Source organism: Lepidothrix coronata, unplaced genomic scaffold, assembly GCF_001604755.1.
Source record: "Lepidothrix coronata isolate B3197 unplaced genomic scaffold, Lepidothrix_coronata-1.0 Scaffold1, whole genome shotgun sequence".
Classification (NCBI taxonomy): domain Eukaryota; kingdom Metazoa; phylum Chordata; class Aves; order Passeriformes; family Pipridae; genus Lepidothrix; species Lepidothrix coronata.
The window spans coordinates 8,306,439-8,330,352 of record NW_016690181.1 but is presented as its reverse complement, the minus strand read 5'-3'; the positions used below and the strand labels follow the sequence as shown (position 1 = coordinate 8,330,352).

At 39.8% G+C, this 23,914-nt stretch overlaps 2 protein-coding genes across 13 annotated transcripts in view; one reads left to right on the top strand and one right to left on the bottom strand.

The window, feature by feature from the left end:
- Window positions 1–2,921: 2,921 nt before the first annotated feature.
- On the bottom strand, window positions 2,922–5,170 carry RAG2 (recombination activating 2). Its single transcript, XM_017807388.1, has one exon. It carries the CDS (start codon window positions 5,079–5,081, stop codon window positions 3,474–3,476), a length of 1,608 nt encoding a protein of 535 aa, XP_017662877.1. The 5' UTR covers window positions 5,082–5,170; the 3' UTR covers window positions 2,922–3,473.
- Window positions 5,171–5,426: 256 nt separating this feature from the next.
- Window positions 5,427–23,914, top strand: part of CUNH11orf74 (chromosome unknown C11orf74 homolog) — a 56,344-nt gene continuing 37,856 nt past the window's right edge. For 2 of the 12 annotated variants that reach the window (XM_017806270.1, XM_017806337.1), the window contains exons 1-2: window positions 5,918–6,074; window positions 17,472–17,624. In XM_017806270.1, coding sequence (XP_017661759.1) covers window positions 17,522–17,624 — 103 coding nt within the window. In that variant the 5' untranslated portion in view covers window positions 5,918–6,074; window positions 17,472–17,521. The other 10 variants (XM_017806314.1, XM_017806278.1, XM_017806285.1 and 7 more) reach the window with 10 other exon arrangements.

Genomic DNA, 23,914 nt, shown 5'->3' with positions numbered 1-23,914 from the left:
ATGTGTATAGGAACCAGAAAGTTTATAAGGTTATTGCCTCGCTTTTTTCAAATTAAAAATGGGCTCTGGTGTCACAGTTTTCAAAGTAGAGACAACAACTGGAGTTTGATTTTCAGAGGCTCAAGGCTTTCCCAAAAGTTCAGTCTTGTTTGAAACAGAATAGAATAGGAAATCAAATATGGAGGGAGGTATAGCCACCAATCATTAAAAAAAAAGAAGTAAGGCAATCCTTTTGTCTTTAATACATAGGGTCTAGGAGTAAATAACTTTACAGATTCCATTTCAAACTGAATTCAATATTTTCCTTTTGCTTTAGGCTCCCAGTTGCATTATTTCCACTCATTCCAATGGTCTATTGGTACAATGAGTCACTCTGAACTATGACACATGCTTTAGTGCTACCACTAAAGTTTGTGCTGTGCCTTTGCTGTACATTAATCAGGTACTTCAAGGTCCAAGCACCTTTCAATACTAGTAAAATCCATATATTATTCTCATAAAAGCTGATAATAGCAGTACAGTATTACTAAAATCTATCTGGGAACCATGATGCTGTATATTGTGGTTACAAAACACACAGGTCAGTTGAATGCAGATACAATAGAGATTTATTTCTGCACTCAAATCTACTTCATTTTATCTGCTAATTCTAACCTGCCTGAGCAAGAAACATCTTGTATTGATTAGCTGGTTTTGAAGACAATGAATGCTTTTAAAGTACATGACTCAGTAAATTAAGTACTTTCTGCAGTCTTGAATGCTATGTCAAGTGTCTTCTTTACAGGCTGAAGTTCATATATCTCTTTATGTTCGAGTGCTTTCAAGTGTTTTATATTTTACTTACAACTTCCTCTTTCTGCAGTAACTACAGTCTCTGAGCTGTGATTTAATGCTGTTTGTACAGCCCTTCACTGTGAGGCTGGGACATGGTTTAGCCAAGCAATTTCTCCCTCCTACTCAAATAAACCACACATTTTAAGAAAGCACAGCTCAAATATATAATACACTAATGTTATGGGCCCAATGAGGTATAACATAAAGTCTGAGTGAGAGTTGTTCTTTCATAGCCACAGTGTTAAAGTAAAGAACAATAACTCAGGTAACAACTGAAAGGGGCTGCAATGTGTGCTTGTGCTTGCCACATGCTGAGTGTACCTGCTCTCAGCTCCCAGGGGCTCAAGGAGTCACTGAAGCTGCACGAAGCAGTTCCGGAAATTCAGAGTAGCTCCCAACACACTGCAACCACAACACCAGTGCCCGAGTCACCAGGCTTTATCTCAGGCTGAATGTCACTTCTGCTAAGGTAGTGTCAAGCTTTACCTCATGTTTCCATCCTTTCGTCTGCACTAGCAGACAAATTTGTCACACAATATGCTGTCTGTGGAATTTGAGATAATGACAGTAACTGAGAGAAATAACAGGCAAAAACTCAGACTGGATATTGCCCAGGAGTTCAATAACTGTGAGGAGTCCTGTTATTGTAAAATGGCAAAGTGATAAGGGGTGGAGTTTTGTTGTGGGAGTATATTGTCACTCTTTGTTGGTGTTGTGATGATGTGGATTTTTTTTTGTTTTGTTGATGTAAATAAGTCCATGATTAACATGCATGACAATTCGGGTCACTAACACCTCTGACTAACCTACAAAAGGGGATGTTGCCAAACATCATTGATTTGAAGGGACTTTACATGGGCATGATATTAATTTCCTCCTTGGAAAAACATATAGCACTATATACTCTGAGCTTATGTAAAGTAGCATGACAAAGGAAATGGGAAGTTGGCATTGAAATCTATGAATTAATACTCATATCAAAATGTTGAGAAGGGAATCAGGGTGATATACTTCCCATTTACAAGCTCAACCCAAACTATCACCTCCCTCAGCACATGAAAAGGTTGGAAATGGAAATTTTGTACAGTTGCCCTTTACTTTTCTTTGCTGTTGACTGGAGTTGGTAAGGTTTTAAGGGGAGTACTGTGGATATACATCCGCGTTGATAGGAACACTGTGCTACACAGGCTGCTTTGTAAAGGTGTGGCTGCTCAGGGTCTGCACATAGTGATCAAATACCTGACAGCTGCTGCTGCTCCTGTTTTTCTTTTTTATTCAGGGATCCAGCATGAGAGTTGGACTGTGAATACTGTGCTATTATTGTTGGCTCACAAATGTTGAGCTGATGGTATTGATTTTCTGAAAAGATGTTTGGAGCAGTAATAAAAATAAAAGTCAAGAATGATGAGGCTTTACAAATAGCCAATAAAAGAACCCACAAAAAAACTTAGTAAACTCTTGGGCTATTCAACCTTGACAATGTCCTTTTCAATCTGAATTTAATCTTCTCCTCATGCTTTGAACAGCCAACAGCATTTGTTTCTACGCTCACAATGCTCCACTGGCACAAAGGATCACTTTCAGCTACAGCTTGCACTTCTAAGCTTTCACACTCTACAGAGTTTACTCTGGGAAAGCAGAGAGGGAAATGGGTAGTGTAGGACCTGAGTAAATGATAAAAGTCCTCTTCATCAGAAGGAACTACTTCTAAAGTCGGTGGGAGTTCACAGCATGGAGTGTCTGTGAAGCTAGACCCCTTATTAGGCTTCATGTGGTTCTCCCAAGCATACATGCTGTCCTTTTGTAAACTTGGGGATTTACAATGTTTGATTTCCCCATGAGTAGGTGAAAAAATACAGTCATTTTTATTAAAAACTTTATTAGGTTACTAGATTTTTTAAAATACAAACACAAAGCAGTTGATGAGCACACTACCTTTAAAAAGAAATTCGATTTATACTGTGAGATGATATTCCTCAACTGTAGACAAAACTGACATATGATCATTCAATACCTCTGAAAATAAAAAATTAATTATCCAGCATTAAATGCTCCACATGTAAGCTTTCCATAATGGAGTTCCCTGAAGAAAACTGACCTTCGGTGTCTGAATATTTCATTATTTCTGACACAAGGGACTTATGCCACTACTTTTGTTTAAGACCAGAGTAATTAGTCTCATTTTATTTCATTACACCAACAAAAAATTGGACTAATGCAGCTATAAATTAGGTGAAATATTTCTAGAACTACTAAGATAAAAAAGTAAAATGGCTAATATAATGTTCTTTATGGACAGATGCTAACAGTACTAAGTACATGGGATAATGTCTCATCCTACCAGCAGTTGCATTAAACTTACTGGGGTGTAAGTTATAGCATAAAATACAGCATACAGTTACCAGTATCTGACTGTGTGTTTGCACAATTCCCTCTATGAAGGGGTTCCTATCTGGAGATTACAAAAATACACATAAGAGACAGAATAAATTAATGAGCTTTGAAATGTAAGAGAAACACTGAGATAATTGAAATAACAAGATCTCTCCAGGCTCCAATAACCCACCCTGCTTCAACCATTACTGTCTTTGACTGTGATTTCTTTTTCTCCCAGGTGAATTCAAATCAGCAGTGTAAATCTACTCAAACAGTCTCCGAAGAAAGGACTTTTTTGTGGACGTTGCTAACTTCATGGTTTTCTTTTTGCGCAATGGTTTCATGGGTTGCTTTTTCAGGTGCACCACCTTTGGGGGAGTTTGTAGCCCTTTATTAAGGTCAATGTGGTTGTTGCAGAAGTACTTGACATTTGCTTCGGAGAGATGTAGAAGCATGGTCTCTGAGAGATCCATACATTGCGCGTGGACCCAGTGGCCAGTCCCGCTGGAACACAGGATCATTGCAGGCTTGTTGAGTTCAGTCGAATAGAAAGGGACCCAGGAGTTAATGTCAATATTGCAACTGGCACAGCAGGTGATCCAGTAGCCCGTTTCTGATTCATCTTCTTCATCATCCTCATTGTAAGTGTCAGTATCATCAATGTCAAAGCTACTGGCTTCAGCACTAAAACAAAACTCCTCCGAATCTTCAAATGGAGTGGAATCTCCAGGGTCTTCGCTTGATGTCTGACTGCAAATTTGTGTTGTCAATTCTTCTTCCTTGTCCTCTTCTTCTCGTTTGCATCTCAAAATGTAGAAGTAGTTTGCATCTGAGATTAACTGTTTGTTGGCCCCTGGAATGCCCAGCAATACAGACCCTTTGCCCATATCACAGCCAAACCATATTCTGCAGTGTTTAATATCTGGTGTCCACTCTGGGCTCTCCCTTTCAACAATCTTTATCTTACTGTCTTCCAGAACTATGGTGTTACACACCAACCGTTTCTCGTTGTCAGAGTGGTAGCCACCGACAAGGACAAACTCGGTATCACTGATTTGAGTCACTATAGCACTTGACACTGATATCCGCCCTGGCAAGATGGTGCAGGTCACAGATGGGCTGCCCAGTGGGAGATCAACTTTTAGCTTGTACAAGTTAGGGCACCTGGTGTTATTTTGAAGTGAATGGCCTCCCAAAATGTAGATCGTATCATCTCTGGCGATTGAAACGTGGAAAGAAAGTCCATCTTGAAGCTCTGGAAGCATGTATGATGTACAGCATCCAAACTCAAAATCAACAAGAAACACAGATGGCAAACAGTCAACTACGCTGTTCCATTTTTCAGTGGTTCTTTGTGCAAGAGGAGTATACGATCTCCCTCCAAATATAGCACTCATGCTTTTTCCCCGGCTATGAACTACACTAATTGTATGCCCATATCTACCTTCAGGGACATCTCCACCCAGGTCTTTCTCAATGCATTGGAGCGTCATTTTCTTGCTATTTTTGCTTACCAGACTTACAAAGTAAATCTTATCAGAGAGGTCATTGTTAGGTGTTTTACCACCATGGATGATATACTGGTACTCATCAGACTTTGCATTGCTTCTGAGTGTGCAAAGAGCAGGGTAGCGGAGAGGGGGAAGGTAACATGAGTCTTTGGAGAAGGCGGCAGGTTTCATTTTGAGCTCATTCTGCTTTATATCGAGGAGGAAAACACCAGTGGGGCAGGATCTCTTTGGCCATCCTTTCTGCCCAAAAAAGAAAACATGCCCATCAAAATTCAGGAGAGAGAAGCCTGGCTGAAGCAAGGATGAGTTACTGACGGCTGATACCATCTGCAGTGACATTTCATCTGTCGACTGGGCCATATTGTGGCTTCGAAAAGAAAAAAAAAACACAAAAGAAACAGATCAAACATGTATTATACCCTATGAGAATTATTTAACAGTACTTGAATAAATCGTATTAAAATTGTGCTTCAGCTCACACTTTGAGAACCGAAAAGACACCCTTTCCTGGGACTCAAGAGATGAGTCAAACATGAGCTGTGTGCCAGTTATGCGGGATTTTCTACAAATTATGGCCTTTTGGCACGGAGATCACCGATGCGCCGCCAGCGCTACGCTTGGGCGACCCCCAGGGACGGGCGCGGCCGCTCCCATGGGAACGCGGTCCCGCGGGATGCTGGGGCCAGTAGTTCTCATTGGGCTGCCCGGCTCGGGGCCGCTCTGCTCGGCTCGGGGCTGCACGGCCGCCAGTTGGCTCGGCCCGGGCGTGGGGCATCGGGCCCGGCGGGGTGAGCGGGCCGGCGGCGGGTCAGTGTGGCCGCGGGGCCGCTCTGCTGGCGGCAGGATTCGGCTCCGGGGCGCCCGGGGGCGGAGGGAGCAGCCCTGGCGATGCCGCAAGGCGGGCTGGTTCCTGCCCCTTGGTTGTCCCGCGGCGGGCGGGGGTACCGCGCTGGAGCCGCCCGGGGAAGGGGCGCGGATCCCCGGCCAGGGCGCCGGGGGCTGCGGGAGCCGCGTCTGCCCGCGCCGCCCCCGATCCCGCGTCCCGAGCGGCTCCGGCTCGCCCGGAGCGGCAGGAGATCGGGGGACTCCTGCACATCCAGGTCCCTGGCCAGGAACATGCCCCAGTGCCCTGTGGCCAGTGGGCTGAAGTGCGTGCACAGCCGATGCAAACTTCAGTTACACGGTTTGCAGGGTTACAAGGGGGGGGGGGGGGAAAGGGCAAGATTTGTTGGATACATTTAGAAGCAGTGATGCCCGCTCTGTTTCTAACCGTGCAGGTATCACTGAAGCGGCAGAGGCTGTTAGTGCCAGGGTGAATCACAGAGATCTGGGTGGCTTGCGAGTCTCCTTGCGGTATGTTTTTGATGTGTGGTCGAATTCTTTATCTTTCACGTTTACTATTTGCTCATGCTTTCACGAGTAGGTTTCAAGGGGTATCTTTTATAAACCTGTTTGTTCTAAAACCTAAAAGAGTTCATGTAGTCAGCCTGGGTAATAACACTGAAAGAGCTTTGGAGAGCACAGACACCAGGGAGGGAAATAACTGGCCTATTCATCGACACTGTCCTATGGTGACAGCAGAGACGTGCCTTTTAGTAAATGTCCAAGTTCTCTGTCCCAGCCGTTGCCAAATCCCCAAAATTTAAAGATGTGAACTAAATATTAGGAAAAAACCTAAATCCTTTTACATTTTAAAATGTAATTCCTTGTTTTGAAATCTTTAGGATTCATATTGTCCTTGTTCCTGCTTTTCATTTTGCTGTAATAACAAAAACAAGACACACAGGATTTCTTTTTTAAGGAAGGATCAGTATCTTCTGGTTATGTGATATCAGATCTCAGGGAATCAGGAACAACATTGCATACAGGAAGAGTCACTGTAAAAACATGGGAACTGATGACACTGACTACATCAAATTGCCATGTTGTACCATATTCCTGCACTGCCTGCCCGCAAACTGGTATGCAAACTGCTGTGCTAAAATATGGATCTGCAATGGAATGCTTTCAAAAGTGAGATGTGCTTAGGCCAGAGCACACAGACGGAGTAGGTATAGCTGTTACTGAGTCCATTTGAAAAACAATCCATGGAATTTTGTCTTACAAAATTGGATGTTGTGGAATCATCCAAAGATTATGGTCAAGTTCTGTTCACTGTGCCGGTCCTAATGCCTCTTCCCTGAAGGTAGTAGTTTTTTCTACATTTAGATTCCTTTTAGAAGTACTGCACTGTAAGTTCAGTTATAAGTTAATTAAATTAGTGAACCCTGTTCTGAGCATGTCAGTACACACAGCAGGTTTTGTTCTTATTATGCATGAAGAAAGATTTGCCAGGTTATTTACCTTCAGGTGATATGCTAAATAGGAATCTCTGCTGCTTGTTCCTTACAAGGATTCAAAAATGGTGTCAGAGGAGCTTGCACTAAATTGGGTTTACTGGATTAGATGTCCTTTGTCTCTTCTTTCATGTTGGTTAATTACTTCTTTGTTTTTAAAGGATCTTTAGAAAAGTAAAATGTCCTCCATACTGAGGATGCCTTAAGAAAATTAGTGTTCTTTATGATCAAATTAGTGTTCTTTATTTTGTAACACTAGTGTTCTACATTTGATTGCTGGTTTATATTTGAAGTCTAAGATCAGTGAAAATTATTAAAAAGTGAGATTGATAGATACAAGTAAATAAACACACTTAAACACACTTCCTCCTTGTCATCTCGTAATATTTCTTGAACTTTACATAAGCAAGCAGTTCAGTCAGTAACAGAGAGAATATTTATCTGAGATTTTTGACAGACATGGCTTCTTAGGCACTTGCTGGAGTTGCTTTGGCTTTCTGTGTTTTTTTCATGCTAATTACAGTGTGTTAACACAGTGTGGTTGCTCTTTGGCTATGCTGACCTCCACCTCTAACCTTCCAATACCACTGGTTCCTTTGGGCTTGTCTGACCCTGAACAGCTTCAGGGAACCCAAAAGGTAAAACTCTAACCTCATAACCACAGAGTTTAAAGTGTTTTTGGTGGTTTTATGCTCAAAACTGTGTCACTGTGGAGTCGGATTAGCATTAGAGTTAGTGCAGAGGGAAACAGATGCCTTTGTTGTGGTGCAACACAAGTTACTGGGGAAAAGACACTACAAGAAGATAAATAAATAGAGAAGGGTGGAATTACCAGTTATGGTGACTTGAGTCATGCTTCATCATATTTGGTGTTTTTATAAAAGGTAAAGGTGCAAGGATTATACAAATATATGAGAATCTCAGCATTACTATTGTAACGCCTGTATTTGAGAAGCAGTAGAGACCCGAGTTAAAAGCTAAGCTAACAGAAAGAAGAAAACTAATATTCTTCCCTATTTTTTTTAAAAATCAAACAGTATTTTGACCAGGTTTTTTGGGGTAATAGTTGTTTGTATGGCAAGATGACATTACAAGGAATTCAGATTTATGTTGGTTCATTGGCAGATACATTTACAGAAGGATCAAATGAAGAGAGACGGTGCTTTTTAAAAGCACTAGCTAATGTAATTTGAAATGTGCTTAGTATGGAAATAGATGGATATAGTTACAATTTTGTGTGGTGTATCATTTCAGAAACTATAGTAAGTGTTCATGGAGAACAGGATGAATGTCTTTTAGAAACAAGTGTTAGGATTCAGTCACCTGAACATCAAGTGACATTTCATATACCTTTGGATATTCTTCCTTGTCTTCTAGCTTCTGCTATGGAAGGCAAGTTTCCCATTGGTTCTGTGTCCCAGGTCCCATAAATCTAGGGTTTATAAAATGTCGCTAGATTACAACGTTTAGGTACTGAGTCACTCCCAAGCTTATTGTCCTTTTTGGCTCCATGTAGAAATTGTTCACCTATGTGCTTTGCCTGTTACCTGATTAGGCAACAAAAACATTCTAATCAGGAGAACAATGAATAATCAGTGCTGCTGTTTGGTGTGACATCTCATATTTTTTAACGTTAAAAGTACCGTATTTTTAATAATTTAACGGTAATTTGAATGCTGGCAAATAATGAATGATGAATGAGTTGACCTTATGAACTGTAGCAAACCCAAAGAACCTTTTTTCATTTACATAAAGATAAGATATTTGAGCAGTACTGATTGGACACTGAGAGAATGGATTGCAGGATAGCGTGGAGTCTTAGTTGGTATATGCCCATTGCTGACCATTAAATTCATTAGTTTGCAATTATTTTTAATTTGACATGAACACAAATATTTATGGTAGGATTAAATTTATTTGGCAGTATTGTATTCTTTTTCTCTAACTGATCTGCTTTTTCATTTCCAAAATGGAGAAGCATACCCCTAAAAAGCAAGTGCTGTTTCCAAATTCTCCACAATCAAAATCATATCCAGACACTCAGAGAGCTTTGAAATCCTCCATAAACAATCTTAAGGAAGGAGTTTTTTTTATATAGTATTTCTCCAAACATATACTGAGTGTATCAACCAAGTTTGCTTTGGGCAAAACAGTAATTTAGACATACCTGGCTGATAGTGGTTTTTTGCGTCCTCCGAAATCTTTCTGCGTAATTGGGATTCAAATGTGAGCAGTTTGAGGAATCTTCTCTGACAGCACAGGGGGCTCGTGGCAAAGAGAGACAGCCTGATGGAGGGGAATCTATCTGCTTAATTTGCAGATATGCTCCTGAGAACTCGATCTGCTGTGGCTAACAGGCTGTGACTGTTTTTTTTTCTTTCCTCTCTTGTCTTTAGATGGCACAACAAGAAACCCACCAGCCTCCAGAAGCTTTAACTCTTTGCAGTAGAACAAGATTAGAGTGGCAGAAGATGTCTCTTAGTTAGATTGTAAATGTCCACAGCGTACACTTCTTTAGGGTTTAATTTTTTGTACTGCTAAACCTGTCAACCTTGTGATCTTTTTCGGAATATTTCAGTCCTATTTTAAAACGTAATTTAAAGTAAATTTTGAGTTAAAAGAAAAAATAATTTTTATAACTAGTAAAAGAAAACAACTCTTGCTGACTGGCATATTGCTTCTTTCCCCAGGAGTGCTCTGCCCCGAGTAAACAATGACATTGAAACAGAGCAAAGTAAATGACAAATGCATGCAATTCAGTGAGTGAGGGCTGACTGAAAGTCCAACTTGAAGTCCACTAAAGTAATTAGAAATGTCTTTTTTTTCTACTTCAGTGGCCTTCTGATCAGACCTTAAAAGACTAATAAAACTTTGCACCCTTCTGTGGCATTTTTCATCAGTTTCACAATGCTTTTCTCCAACAAAAAGTAATTAGACTCTGTGAAGTCCTCTGGGAACATGTCCTTTCAACAGCTAGCAGTGCTGGGGCACAGAGGATAAGCTGCTTGCATAACATAGCACAACAAATAAACAGAAAAACTGTGAAAACAATTCACTCTTCATAGCTTCCTGCTTTTGTTTTCCTGGCCCTACTTCACCCACTCCTGAGTTACAACATCTGCTTCACAGTATTTTAGAAATATCTCAACTCCCATTTGAAACTGCTGTGAGAATAGAAATAGAAGGAAATGGAATTTGATTAGTACAGCAAAGCAAACATACCAAATGTTTGTGAAAATTGTCTTGAGACTTTGAATAACTGTAATGCAGATAGGATGTGGTGACTTTTCTCATCTGAAATACAGCAGTGCTAAGGCACTGTGCTCTGTAGCATCCATATAGGCTTTTTACTTCTTTACTGAAAAAAGATGAAAGGAGACTGTACTGCAGAGTTGAATGCTGAAGAACTTTGCCCAAATTTAAAGGCATTCAGATCACATTTATTTTCAGTAGGGCCTAGATAATACTTGACAGCTTCTTATCTAAGTGTTTGACATAGTCTGACCCTTGTTTGGGTCTGTGATCAAAGATGCACTGGAAAAAAACCATACAAATGTTTAAGTGAAAAATCCAACCCCCAAATTGTGTCACATTAATATTTTACATTCATTTTACTCTCTTTCTGCCAGTTGACATGCCTTATCTTTAGAAATTCTTTTTCCAATTACTGTGGTTGAGGAGACGGAGAAATTAATATTTGTTGGTTACAGCATGTCAGTTTTGGATGAGGACATGGTCTGTCCAAGCTGGTCTCTGTAACTGTAAATGACGAAGTGCTTTAGAAAAGCTGCAGCAAGTAGCTTCAGAATAATGTACTTACAAGGTAGGAAAACCATGTTCAAAACTGTCCAGGTCATAGCAAGAACATCTTGGATTTGTATCCCGAATTCAACTGGCAGAGAACCCATGTGAAAATGAATAAATAAACTTTTCCTTCCCAAATTCTATTCTAATAACATTGACATAGGTAGTATGTTTTCAGCAGATTGCTCTCTGTTATGGAAATGCTTTGTTTCACTTGATTTTCTACAATTAATTTCTTAAAATAATATGTAGTTTGCATCTTTTTCATCTCAAATCATTCCAAATTGCATTGAGATATTTCTAGGCTTTTCAACATATTTTCTACCAGTAAAACAGAGTCATCTCTGAGCTGGAATGTAGGTGGCTTCCTGTGGTTTGCAGTAATGCATTCCAGCTCAGCAGGGAAAGAGAAGGCCGCCTTACTCATTTGTGTGGGGTTTGCCAGCCAGAATGCAAATATGCTGGATATTTAGCCAGGACACCCAGGCTGAAACCTGTGAAAAAGGGCATGGGGAGTACAGCATCCTACAGTCTTCAATTTTCTGTCTCATCTAAAAGCAACAGTAAACAGTATTTAAGATGTGAGGGAGAGGGTTTTATTTGGAGGTCTTATCTAAAATAGCTGATTGAATCCAACTGTGCGTTGACTGTCAAATCCAGGATGATCATCTTCCAGGGCGCAGTGGCTACTGCGGTTTGGAGGAAACATTACCCTTGCCATAGGCCTCTAGACGGTCTTTAAAGGGTGCAGTGCTTTTGAAGCCATTGAAAATTCATTAAAAAAACTTCTGCTCAGGTGTGGGACTGATATATTAGCACTGAAATTAAACAGGATGAATGTGCTTGCTTACAATTAAAGCCCTTAGATGTAAAAGCTCATATGAGCTGGGCACGAGAAGCATATGTTTTTGTCCATCACAGAGGTTGGCTCTCAGGCTCAGTAATGCACTTAGGCAAGCAGATGCAGCTCCCATCCACACAAATTGCTGTTGCATTAAGTGTGTGCCCTTAAGGCCTCCTGCGGAATGCAATGGCAAACATCCAGTTGATTTTAACGGGATTAGCTGTTGTAGATCACATTGAATTGAGAGATGCTGGAAGGAACCTCATCTGAAAGGTTTTCTCCTTTGCAAATGAAACTTTTAGTTTGTTCCCTTAGTTCAGTTGACCTGCACCTGCTCATGGGCACAGCTTGCTGCTGTTCGGTTCGCTCCAGGAGCTCTGCCTCCCACAGGTGGTGTGGGTAGCAGGGAGGAGGAGGGAGGAAAGTAAGGCAGGACAATAGGGCAGGGAGGGCTTTGTTTTGCAACTGTAGCTTTGCAGATGTCTAGACAAGAAGGAAACGGTTGGCTGTCTTCAGGAAAAAGGGTAACCTTCCTCTGCTGACTGACTGAAAATGTTTTATGTTTTTCTTGAGCAGGAATTGAGGTTAGCTCAGTTGGTGAAAACTTGGTGCTAATAACTACAAGGTCACGGGTTCAATCCCCTGTATGGGCCATCCAGCTCTTGTTGGACTCAGAATATTGTGTAAATTTCCAGAATCACTCCTTTCCCTTTGCCCTCTTTTAAAGCACCATCCTGGGATGTTTGTTAAGGTAGCAGTCCGTATCTAACAACAAGAATTTGTTAAGGACAGGCTGGAATTCCAGCTCTGCCTGCCTCTTTGCACCATGGGAGCTGGTGATCTACACTCCAGGCTCTGGCTCTAGCTGTGGTGAGTGTAGGAGTGCCCTGGTAACATCTGCGTTTGCTAGTGTGGAGGAAGCACAGCTTTCTGGGCCATTTGTGAGGAGTGTTCCTAATGAGGCTGTGCTTTCACGGTTGCATAAACAACTATGATAGGCTGCCAAAAGGGCAATCCTGCATCCTTCCCTTGTTCCTACTGCGTGTTCCCACTGTCTGCTTGTACAGGCACGATCATATGGCTGTAAGGCAGATCAGGAAACGTGTATTTAAAACAATTTATGCATTTGCTCAGTTTAGCTTCAGGTTTTATATTGGAAGTTTATATTGTCTGGCCAAGAAATGGACTGGAGTGAAAAACCTAAGGGTGAAGAGGAAGAGAAGGTGGTGGTGGCTTTTTTGGGAGGAGCCAGGATCTAGATAAGCTTAAATTGATTCTTACAGCACTCATCTGATACAGGCTTATTCTTTTTGCAAAGGTACTATCTCATTCTTCATTGCTGTAAGAATATTGTAGCAAATCCATACTCCTCTAGAGTCTGATGATGATGATCTCATTCTTCATTGCTGTAAGAATATTGTAGCAAATCCATACTCCTCTAGAGTCTGATGATGATGATCTCATTCTTCATTGCTGTAAGAATATTGTAGCAAATCCATACTCCTCTAGAGTCTTCATCACTAACTAATGTGGTAAACAGCAGTAAGACAGCAAGGAGTGGAAATCACATAATTTTGCTCCAAAATTAACTAGTTTGCTCTTGCAGGTTGAGTTTACTTTAGTAACAATAAAGGACCTAACAATATAGGACCCAGGTCATTTATTTTGTGTGACTAAACCAGTTTTCTTGAGCAAGCTTTACACAAGTATTCCAGTGCATATATTACGTGGGATGACCTCTCCAGTACCGTTGCCTAGAGGGCAGAGTGGGATGTTACAGGGTTTTTTGTGGGAGACATCATGCTGTTACATAGCTTCTGGAACAGGTTGGAGGGGACTCTAATGTCCTGAATCATAGTGTGCTTTCTCATTATCCTTAGTAAACAGGAAGCATCTCTGTTTTTGTACTTGGTCTCCTGACAGTTTATTGCACTCTTAAGACTTGCCTGTACATCTGCGCTATTGCCAAACTATGTGAGCAGCCAACCTTCAGGGACAATTTCTGCATTAGCAGCCCACCTCTTCACTATGACAGCTACTATGAGCTAGTTGCTGAACTAGCCAGCCCAAGAGAGTCCCCAGAATCAGGATCTTCATGTAGACTAGACTGACTTGTAAAACCTTTATGGATGAGAGATGTTTCGGAAGTGCTTGTTGCTTAGGGTTACTTTTATGAGAGGTTACTTAGATCTGAAAAATGTAAACACCCCTTTGAAAAAAGCTAGTTGTGACAGGTATAATTACTGTGATAGTTTTATAGGGGAAAAAGGATTGAGCAGGTACTCTGGTAACAGACTGTAAGATTTAAAATAATGTCTTTGTGTTTAGTCTCATTTTTGCAGACATAGATTACACAATCTTGATAACAGGTGTACCTAGTGGGTATTTTTCATGAACCTGTGAGTGATCGATAAAAAAAACTTTATGAATAACCCTATTTTTTAAAATTGAGAGTGAATTCTGGGAGAGCAAATTCGTAGCTTGAAAACCTGACTTGAGCCTATGCCAGAAATGCTAGTGAGGTATTTTTTTTCCCAGAAAAATAAAATTACATAAGATTTTACTGAGTTTGTAGAGAGGATTAGCTTATTGCTCCTTCCATTTAAAAATTCAGAATCTTGATTTTTTTTTCACTGCCTTTATTATATTTAAGAGAAACATAATAAAGCACTTGAAAATGCAGCATAAACCAGGAAGCCTATATTTCACCACATTTTGTATTGTGTAATAGAACTGATCACTGCATAATCGAAATCATGCTAATATTCACTTGACCTGCCTCTGTGATTCAATACAGGGACCTCTGATTTGTTCTAAACTGCTGGAAAGAAGACTGCATTTTGAGAAATAAAATTGATTTTGCAGTATCTGCTGATGATCAGCAAGGCCTAATGAACAATTACCTCAAGAAACCTCATTAAAGTTACTTGGGTGAATGAGCAGGAGTGAAATGCAAAAGGAGAAAACATAGTTGCTGTTTGAATGCATGAATGATATTTGACTCTAAAACTATCCAAAGTCAACACAGGGAAAGGATCAGATATTCTTGCCTTACTTTCCTTGAAACCTCCAAGTTAGTTTGATGCCTTTTGGGAAAAATAGGGTAAGTTTTTGATTTTAATAATAGCTACTCTCTAGCAGAACAATGCAGTCATTTAATTCCTAGTGGTATCATTGTATCCACTTTATAAATTGTGGGGGTTCCAATCCGTTAGTGTACATTTTTTTCATGACTATTTAAAGAACTCATTGCCTTGAGGCTGTGAATTGTGTGATTGCTGAAGCCCTTTACTTATGTAGAATTTACTGGTGAGCTCCTTAGCACACGTGAGAGTCTTCTAGTCATCCTGGTTTCAGCTGTTCACATCAGAAAGCTTCTCTGCAACTGACACAGCGTGGTATTCATTTAAGAGAGATTCGGGAATAAAGTAGGTGGGAGGCAGCAGAAAAGCAAAATGAAATTAAAAATACCAAAACCTTGGTAGGTTGAGATAAGTTTTTGAACGCTATTGTACCGTTCATTCTAACCATATGTTCAGTTTCAGGGGGAGTAGATGTTCTCCAAATACCATCCTCTGTGCTTGCTTTCATTTAGCGTGATGCTATAGCGCCCTGCGGTTCTTCAAACTAATTGAAAACGGGGGACAGGTAGTTTCAGCTGCCAGTCTCTCCTCTCTATTGTTTGAGTGAATGGCTGTTTTTCTGACAGAACCTAAGCTCTCATTAGGACCTAGCTGATTTTTCTGCTCCATGAGGAGATGATTCTGTAGACCTCAATAACAGCTGTGCAAGGGAAAATCTGGAGTGAAGTTTCCTAAGTTCTGTAGGAAGTAGAGGCTGCACGGCAGAGTAAGAATTGAGATGTGTAATTTTGGTGCCACCTGATCTGGGTGCTCAATCTCAGGCTGCTGATCCAATGGTTGTAGAGCATGGCATTCACTGAGAAAACTGTCTCAGCTTGGTTAAGAATACAACTATTCCCCCAAATTGCATATTAATTTTCTAGTTTCCTAGAGCATTTTAGGATGAAGTAATCTAAGCTTTATTATCAGCCCTCCACTGATCTGTTTTCAAGTCATTTAAACTCCTGGTACCCCTTTTTTTTAATCTGTTATTGGGAATAATATTTGGTGCCCCTTTTTTTTAATCTGTTATTGGGAATAATATTTGTTTGCTTTTCCTCATGGGAGTATTGTTAAGTTTGTTTCATTAGTGTTTATAAGGGGCTTGGAGATCCTAGACACCAGATGCCGAAGAAAAACAAAAGTTTGTTATTAACATTTTCTTAATTAATATATAATTTTACAGTAGCCTTACAAATCACTGTGTTATTTCATATAATGAAATTACCTTAAACAATGATTTTAATAATTTATCCATAATGATGAATAGAAGACATTGCTTCCCTCTCAAACCACTGTAATACATAAATCACTCTGAGAGTCTGGTGAATTATATTCTGCTTGGTCAGTCCACAGAGAGATTAATGCTGATTTGATTTTTGTAAAACATTAGAAAACTTAAACTTTAGGTCATGTGGATATGCGTGTATTTTTATATCTTCAGAACATTAGTCTTCCTTACAAGCACGCAATCCAACAAAATTAGAGTTTTACATTTGAAATTATCCTTCATTTTCCTGCTGGGGTCTGAACAATTCTTTTTAGATCTTATATAACTTTAAAATCATGTTGGCAGCTTTTCCTTAGTGTAGTTGATTTGAAGTTTTGCTGAAGAATTAAGCTTTCATCCTCAAAATCCACTTCTTAATGCTATGTTAAATCAAGAGAGGAAACAGAGGAACGCAGGCAAATCAAGCACTTAGTGTATAATGCATTTTTGCGTCTTGATCATGTTTATGTATGCAAACTGATCATTTGCATTTTTTATTTAAGTTACTACTCTGTGAGACAGTGTGCCTGTTATGTGTGTCCATGCCCTCACCTGTGTTTTTCTGCTTACAGTAGTGTGGACCCATGTATATAAAAAATTAATAGTATAAGTAACAGTTTAGGATCACACAGCTTTTATAAGTAAGGGGCAAGGTTAACTTCAGCAAACTTCACTGTGAGCTCTTTCAGGGCCATTACTTCCTGTAGAGTCTGGTTAAGTGATGAAGATCGGCTGGAAAGCTGTTACCGTGTGACTCTCAAGTCAGAAAAGCCTCTGTGGGTTTCCCTTAGCTCTCATCATTTGTTCCCTTCTCGAGAGTGGTCCTCCCATGTGGCTGCCCCTTTCCACCATACTCCCCTCTCCTGTGTGTTGTCTCAACATACACACACATGCCATCGTGATTTAACATGCTGTTCAAAATCTGGGTTAGTGGCTTTGATGGTACAGTGAGCAGTGCATCTGGAGAATGATGGATTCAGTCCAAGTTTTGAATGTACAGATGTCTCAGTTGTTAAACGCAACATGCTAGTGAGTGTTGTTGCTGTTTCTGCACAGAAGGCAGGGGTTAAAAGACTGAACAACTTAAAATGAGGGAATGAACACCAATGAGAGAAGATGGCACTTCTGTGACCCATATTAGCTGAGGTCTTAAATTCCAGGCATAGATAATTGAAGTTTCTCCCTTTGTACTTAAAATTTCTCTATCTGCTTGAATTTTTTGGGAATTGTGTAAAGTTCCACTGACAAGATCAGAACTTCACTAGGAGAGAAGAAAAATTTGACTTTCTGCTGCCCATCTATGTGAATTAGGGACTCTTCAGTTGATTTGCTTTTTGCCTGCAGATACATATGGCTCTTCTCTTTCTATTGCAGAAGCAGCCTACTAAAGGAAATCCACCTGTTCGACTCTCAAGGTGAGGATCATGGGAGAACAACTGTTAGAGAACAGCATCCTTGATCAATTTATTAATAGCCATGAGCAGTCACATGAAGAGTTTCTAAATACATTCACCTGTCTTTTGAAAGGTATGTAACTTCCCAAATCTCCCCTTAGAAATCACAGACAGAAGGGAAGGTAAAAAAAGAAGCAGTAGTATCTAGTGTTTTTCTGCTTCTTACTTGCTTTGTGACCTTAGGCAAATCCTTGTGATGCTTTTGTTTCTCCGCTCAGCAGTGGGAACCCTAAGGACAGCTTTCCTTAGACTGGTTCACAGACAGCTAAGGTAGGTCTGTACTGGTGGGTAACCACATTTTGCTTGCTTTAGGGTGGTGAGGGAATTATCCTATGGAAGGATAGATGTTTCATAAGTACATCCTGCACTGTTTTGCTTGAAAAGTTTCCATAAGAGAAGAGCCTAATTAAAGTACTTAATAGTATGAGATGGCCGAGATTAGGGGTGTGCAAAACTTTCACAGGTTTACTAACACTAGCCTGCTGTGCTGTGCCTGTGTGTTTGCCTTCTACAATGTGATTGCCTTCTGGGATTAAACAACTACCTGGAGGGATGAGGGGAGAGCAGTGGATGTTGCCTACCTCAACTTCAGCAAGGCCTTCGACATCATCTCTCACAAAATCCTTGTAGACAAACTCAGGAAGTGTGGATTGGAGGAGCAGGCACTGAGGGGAATTGAGAACTGGCGGAACGGCAGAGCTCAGATGTTCATATTCAGTGACACAGTTGGAGGCCTCTAGTTGGAGGCCTGTCACTAATGGTGTCCCCCAGGATACAATACTGGGACCAGTCTTGTTTAACTTATTCACTAATGACTTGGATGAAGGGGCAGATGTGTCCTCAGCAAGTGTACTGACAACACAAAGGTGGGAGGAGTGGCTGATAACCCAGAGAGCTGTGCTGTCGTTCAGAAGAACCTTGACAGGTTGGAGAGATGGCAGAGCAGAACAAAGGCAAGTGCAGGGTCCTGCATGTGGGAAAGAATAACCCCAAGCACCAGTACAGGCTGGGGGCCAACCTGCTGGAAAGCAGCTCTGTGGGGAAGGACCTGGGGGTCCTGGTGGAAAACAAGCTGTCAGTGAATCAGCAGTGTGCTCTTGTGGCCAAGAAAGCCAGTGGTGCACTAAGAAGAGCGTTGCCAACAGATTGAGGGAGTGATGCTGTCCCTCTAGTCAGCTCTGGTGAGGCTGCAACTGAAGTACTGTGTCCAGTTCTGGACTGCTCAGTGCAAAAGAGACTTGGAGCTCCTGGTGTGGGTCCAGCAAGGGGCGACAGATGACTGAGGAACTGGAGCATCTCACTTAGGACAGGCTGAGGGAGCTGGGCCTGTCTAGCATCATGAAGAGATGATTGAGAGGGGACCTCATCAATGTATATAAGTATCTGAAGGGAAGATGCCAAGAAGATGGAACCAGGCTCTTCTCGTTGGTGCCAAGCAATAGGATAAGAGGTAATAGGCAGAAACTGATGCACAGGAAGTTCCACCTGAATATGAGGAAGTTCTTTACTGTGTGGGTGACTGAGCACTGGAACAGATTGGCCAGAGAGGTTGTGGTGTCTCCCTCACTGGAGATACTCAGATTCTATCTGGATGCAATCGGGCGGACTGTGCTCTAGGATGACCCTGTTTGAGCAGGGAGGTTGGACCAGATGACCCTCTGTGGTCTCTTCCAACCTAATCCAACTGTATCCATTCTGTGCTGAGCTAATAGGTAACTTGGATGAAGGCACATCAGATTAGATGATTGGGCTGAAAAGGTCTCATGCTCTGCAGATGAAATAAAAGGTGGTGCTTAACCTTGATCTCAGCATTGCTTAATTACGGGATTTGAATTCTGTAGCTTGTATTTATTTTTAGCCATGTTAAGTCCGGTGCCATAAAAATAAATACAAGCTACTCACAAATCTCTTTACCACCACTTTGCACTAAAAATGATGTTCTCATATTATTGCAGAAGCACTGTATTTTTCAATTACATCATGTGGCACGCTCCATTGATTGGCATTCAGTGGTCTGTCCTGTCCTTGTCCTTCAGGCAGAACTAAGTGTCAGTCACAGGCACTGAACAGAAAACCATTGGGGGGGAGGGTTGAAGCTGCCACAGAAATAATCTTTTGGCAACTTTCTGTCTATCCTCCCTATAAAAAATAGAAGAGCAAGGAGACACTGGGAAATGAGATAAGAAGATTGAAAATCCAGTTGTGGTCTTCTTATGTATGATTGATACACTGGGGATAGCTGCTATTGTAGAAGCATGCTGCTTATCATGGTGCTACTTGCAAAAAGCTTCAGCATGTGTTTCAGTAACTTTCATTGTCACTATAGCATTTGCCACTAAAATTGTATAAACGGTAGAGCTTTACCTGAATCAAATGCTTAGAAATGCAGGTATGATGATATAAACTAAACAACTCAGCTTGTTTTCCTCCTACCTTCATTTTCCTTTAAAAATACCCAAGGTGCTAGTTTGCATTATGAACTAATAACCTGCAAAAATTCCACTTAAAGCATAAGGCATTTTAGCATCAGAACAGTGCAAAATATTTTATAAAATATCACATTGTTAGTTTCTTAATTTTGCATTTGAAAAATAGTCATTTGACTTTAATTTTTTTTTTTTTAAAGCAACTTACCTGGTAATAGAATCCAGAAGTTTTCACTTTGGTGTAATGAGATCAGATATTTACTGTGGAGATATATTTGTGGTTACTGTCAGGCAAAAAATCTTACTATTTTCAGATTACCTCTCTAAATTTGGCCTTGATAATGGTATTGACCCCCCCACCAAATCTTTGTACAATGAGCATTAATGTGAGAATTTGCAGTTCTGCCTAATTAGATATGGAGATAGCTATTTGTATACACAAATAACCAAGCATAAATATATAGGAGGACTTTAAAAAAAATCCTTGGAAAACATGGTCATCTGATAGATTTTTGTTTGTCATAACATTGGAAACAGAAGACCCCCCCCCAAAACTAATTGGATCCCATTGATTTCACAGGGTAACAGATTTATAGAAGGTGATTTTCACTTGCTTATGAATTTGTCCTGGGTCTGTATTTGGGATTGCAAGGATATTTTCCCCAGCATCTCCTAAGAATCTGATACCCTAACGATTGTTTAATTTTTCTTCATAAATTACATTTGCACACAGTAAAACTGTAAAGAATATATCTTGATATAAAGACCCAAGCATCCTTGACTGTTCTGGCCTAGCTTAAAAGAGCTAAATAGCCTGGAGTGACCTGCTGTGAACACATTAGGATCTTCTGCTTAGAGAATAGTTTCATTCTTATAAATATGGGAAAGAGTGTTAATGAATTTTTACATTCCTGACTTCCATTTGACTTGTCATGAATTGCTAATATCCTAATCAAGAAAATCACAGTTTTAGAATGTTTTTTTGGTATCTGAATGCGTGACCCTTGACTACTTCCATTCTTTCTTGTGCTATATTTGAAAAGATATTCTCTTAGTTCATATAGAACAAGATCTGGAGTCAAAATAAGTCCTTCTAAATTCTGTATAATAGATATCATGACATGTGTATGGTGTAACTATCACACAGATAAGTTATAACTTAGTTGGACCATACAATTTTATCTTTGATATGGGAATTTAATCTTCTCGATTAAAATTCCAAAAAATCCCAATGATTTTGTTCCTTAAATTGTGCTTGCTGCAGTGAGAGAATGAGAGTTCATAGACTAATTGAAAAGTAAATCCTATAGTAAGACTTTTACATCTACAGATCTGATGGAACATGGATAAACATACATAAATGTATTTTTAAAAGTCTGACCTCAGCATTTAAAACATATATGCTCCAACAGAACATGACCTATATATCTTGAATACATAATATTTAAAAAGCACTTCCTCCATAAGTGGAAAATTTTTAACCCTCTTTTTATTGATTCTGTAATGGATGGACAGTTGAGGGCTAGGTTAAGATTCTAGTTACGTCTCTTATTTTTCCTACTTATACCATCCAAAGTGTGCTTTTTGTCATATGGATAATAACAAGGTGAATAAATAGATGAAAGGACTGGTGAATCCTTGGGAATATAATTTAGCAATTAAAGCACAGATTCAGAAAGATGAAATTTTTCATGCTCGCATTTTTCAAGCTTTGCAGAAGTTTTGCATCTGGAAAAAAAAAGACCTCCTCTTGTGGGAAGTCAGAGCAAAGATACTGGTAAGAGGAATAAGTGTTTTAGTCATTTATTTTAATACATTCATTTGTGCTGTTCTTAGAATCCCTAAACCCCCTTATGCTTATGCCAAGTTATATATTTACTTTTGTTAGTTTATTCTTTTAGCTTTGAGTATAAAAATAACCTGAAGATAAAACAGTCAACTGGCTTTTGTCTTGAGATTGCACAACTCCACTATGTTTTTAAGTACGGAGAAAAATTTTAAGACTGATTTATTGATTGTGCAGTTAAGAAACCTCAGAAGAGCTGGATTTACAAAAAAATGGATGATTCAGATTTCTGTAGATGTGGTCAATGAATGGTATCTTCAGAACTACGCATTTTCTAGAACAACTTTGGAGAACATCTCATGAAAATACAGCCAACCCTACTTTCAAAAAAATTCCCACAGAGTACAAAAGAGTTCACATCATAGGAAGAGTGTTTGAAATCTGGTGGAGAGAACTATGATGTCCAAAATTAGAAGGCAGCATCTGCTCATTTTTCTAAACTCAGGAAGAATGGGAAATTAACTGGAGCATAAAATATCTCATTTGACCATCTGAAAAAAACCTACAGAAAAAAAACCCCAAATCCTCCAGGCTTCAAATTCTTCATCTAGATTTTAAGTTACTCCTGTCCCACTTCTGAAAATACAGAATTCTGGATCAGTCAGCTGCATAGAAAAATGCTGCCATTAATAAAATTCTTACCCAAACCCAAGTTTAAATTTGTATTTTTTTCCATAGTCTTGGGCAGCTAACCACTGAAATTAAATTAATTCCATTCCTGCTGTTCATTTTACTCTGTTTCATGTACCTCACACTGCCTGGCAGTGCACTGAAGTCCAAGGACTTTGATCAGACCCATCTAAGCAAACGAAACCTTGGATATAAACTTCATAGCTTCAGTGCTGTTGTTTTGGTGCTTCTATGCCAAACAAACTGTCAAGTGGAGGAAGTTTGAAAGTGACTGACCACTTTTCTGCTTCCAGGTGGCCTGCAAGAGCCATTTTCTGTGTTGTGATCAACATCCAGTGAAAGCTGGGCGCTGTTTTCAGTTCACAGTCCATTTGATGGTAGCTGTCTGCTGCTTTTTTTCATTAACCACATTCAGGAAAAACAAAAACTTTCAACTTCCTGTATGAGTGTCAGTGGAGGCACTTTACAAATGTGAGTCTTCACAGCAGAAAGCATAGCAGAAAACTATATAAGAAATGACAGTAAATTCACTTTAATTTTAAAAATGGACCAATAGGACAATGCTAACCCCAAGAGAAATTTCAGCCTATGAGTGTATTTTCCAATAAAAGCAACCAGACAGTTCAATAAAACTAATTAAATTAATCTGTCATCCCCACGGAACTTAAACAGGGCATGAAATAGGGGAACAGTGTCAATTCAGAGCTTTTTATTGATATGTTGTGTTGGAGCATTTGATAGAATTGGTTGGGAGACAGAATTTGCAATTTTCCATTGATCATAAATTCAGTACCTATCTCTGTGTAACCTTTATTCAATATAGTATAAAATCAAACATCATACAGAGCCCCTAAATGTCGGAAAAAACCCAGACGTAGAGATGCAAACTTAATAGATTATTTTTGAAATAATAATGGCTGATCTGTTTTATGGATATTTTTTGTCCTGGTATTTGCTGTGCAAGATACTTCATCTCCATTGTATAGACAGAAAAAAAAATATGCCTAAAAAAAGGGAAATGAGTTGTGTTCATTGCACAGTAGCTCACTGGCAGCAACAAATAAGGACAGAGGCACTCAGACTCCTGGAAACTTGGTCAGACCTTCAATAATAGTGCTTAGCTGATAGCAGTTTTGGGTTTTTTTCTGTGATGTCTTTATTACTAAACAATTTCTAAAGATTGTTTCAGATAAAAGAAAAAAAGCATTTTCATTCTCTTGTATAACAGATTTTCTAGAATATAGGAAGGGGAAATATTTTGTGATTTTGCTGTTGATAGCTTGATAAAGGTTCCATCATATAGTGACGTATTGGCAGTGATTGAATTCTGTAGTACTATAAAAAGCAGTAACACAGAGTAAACTCTTGCTGTACCTCATCACCTTGTCTTGAAAGGCATCGAAGTGTGCTAAATGCAGCTGTTGGCTTAGTTTCATGTCATTGCAATGAGGTGAGGAAGCT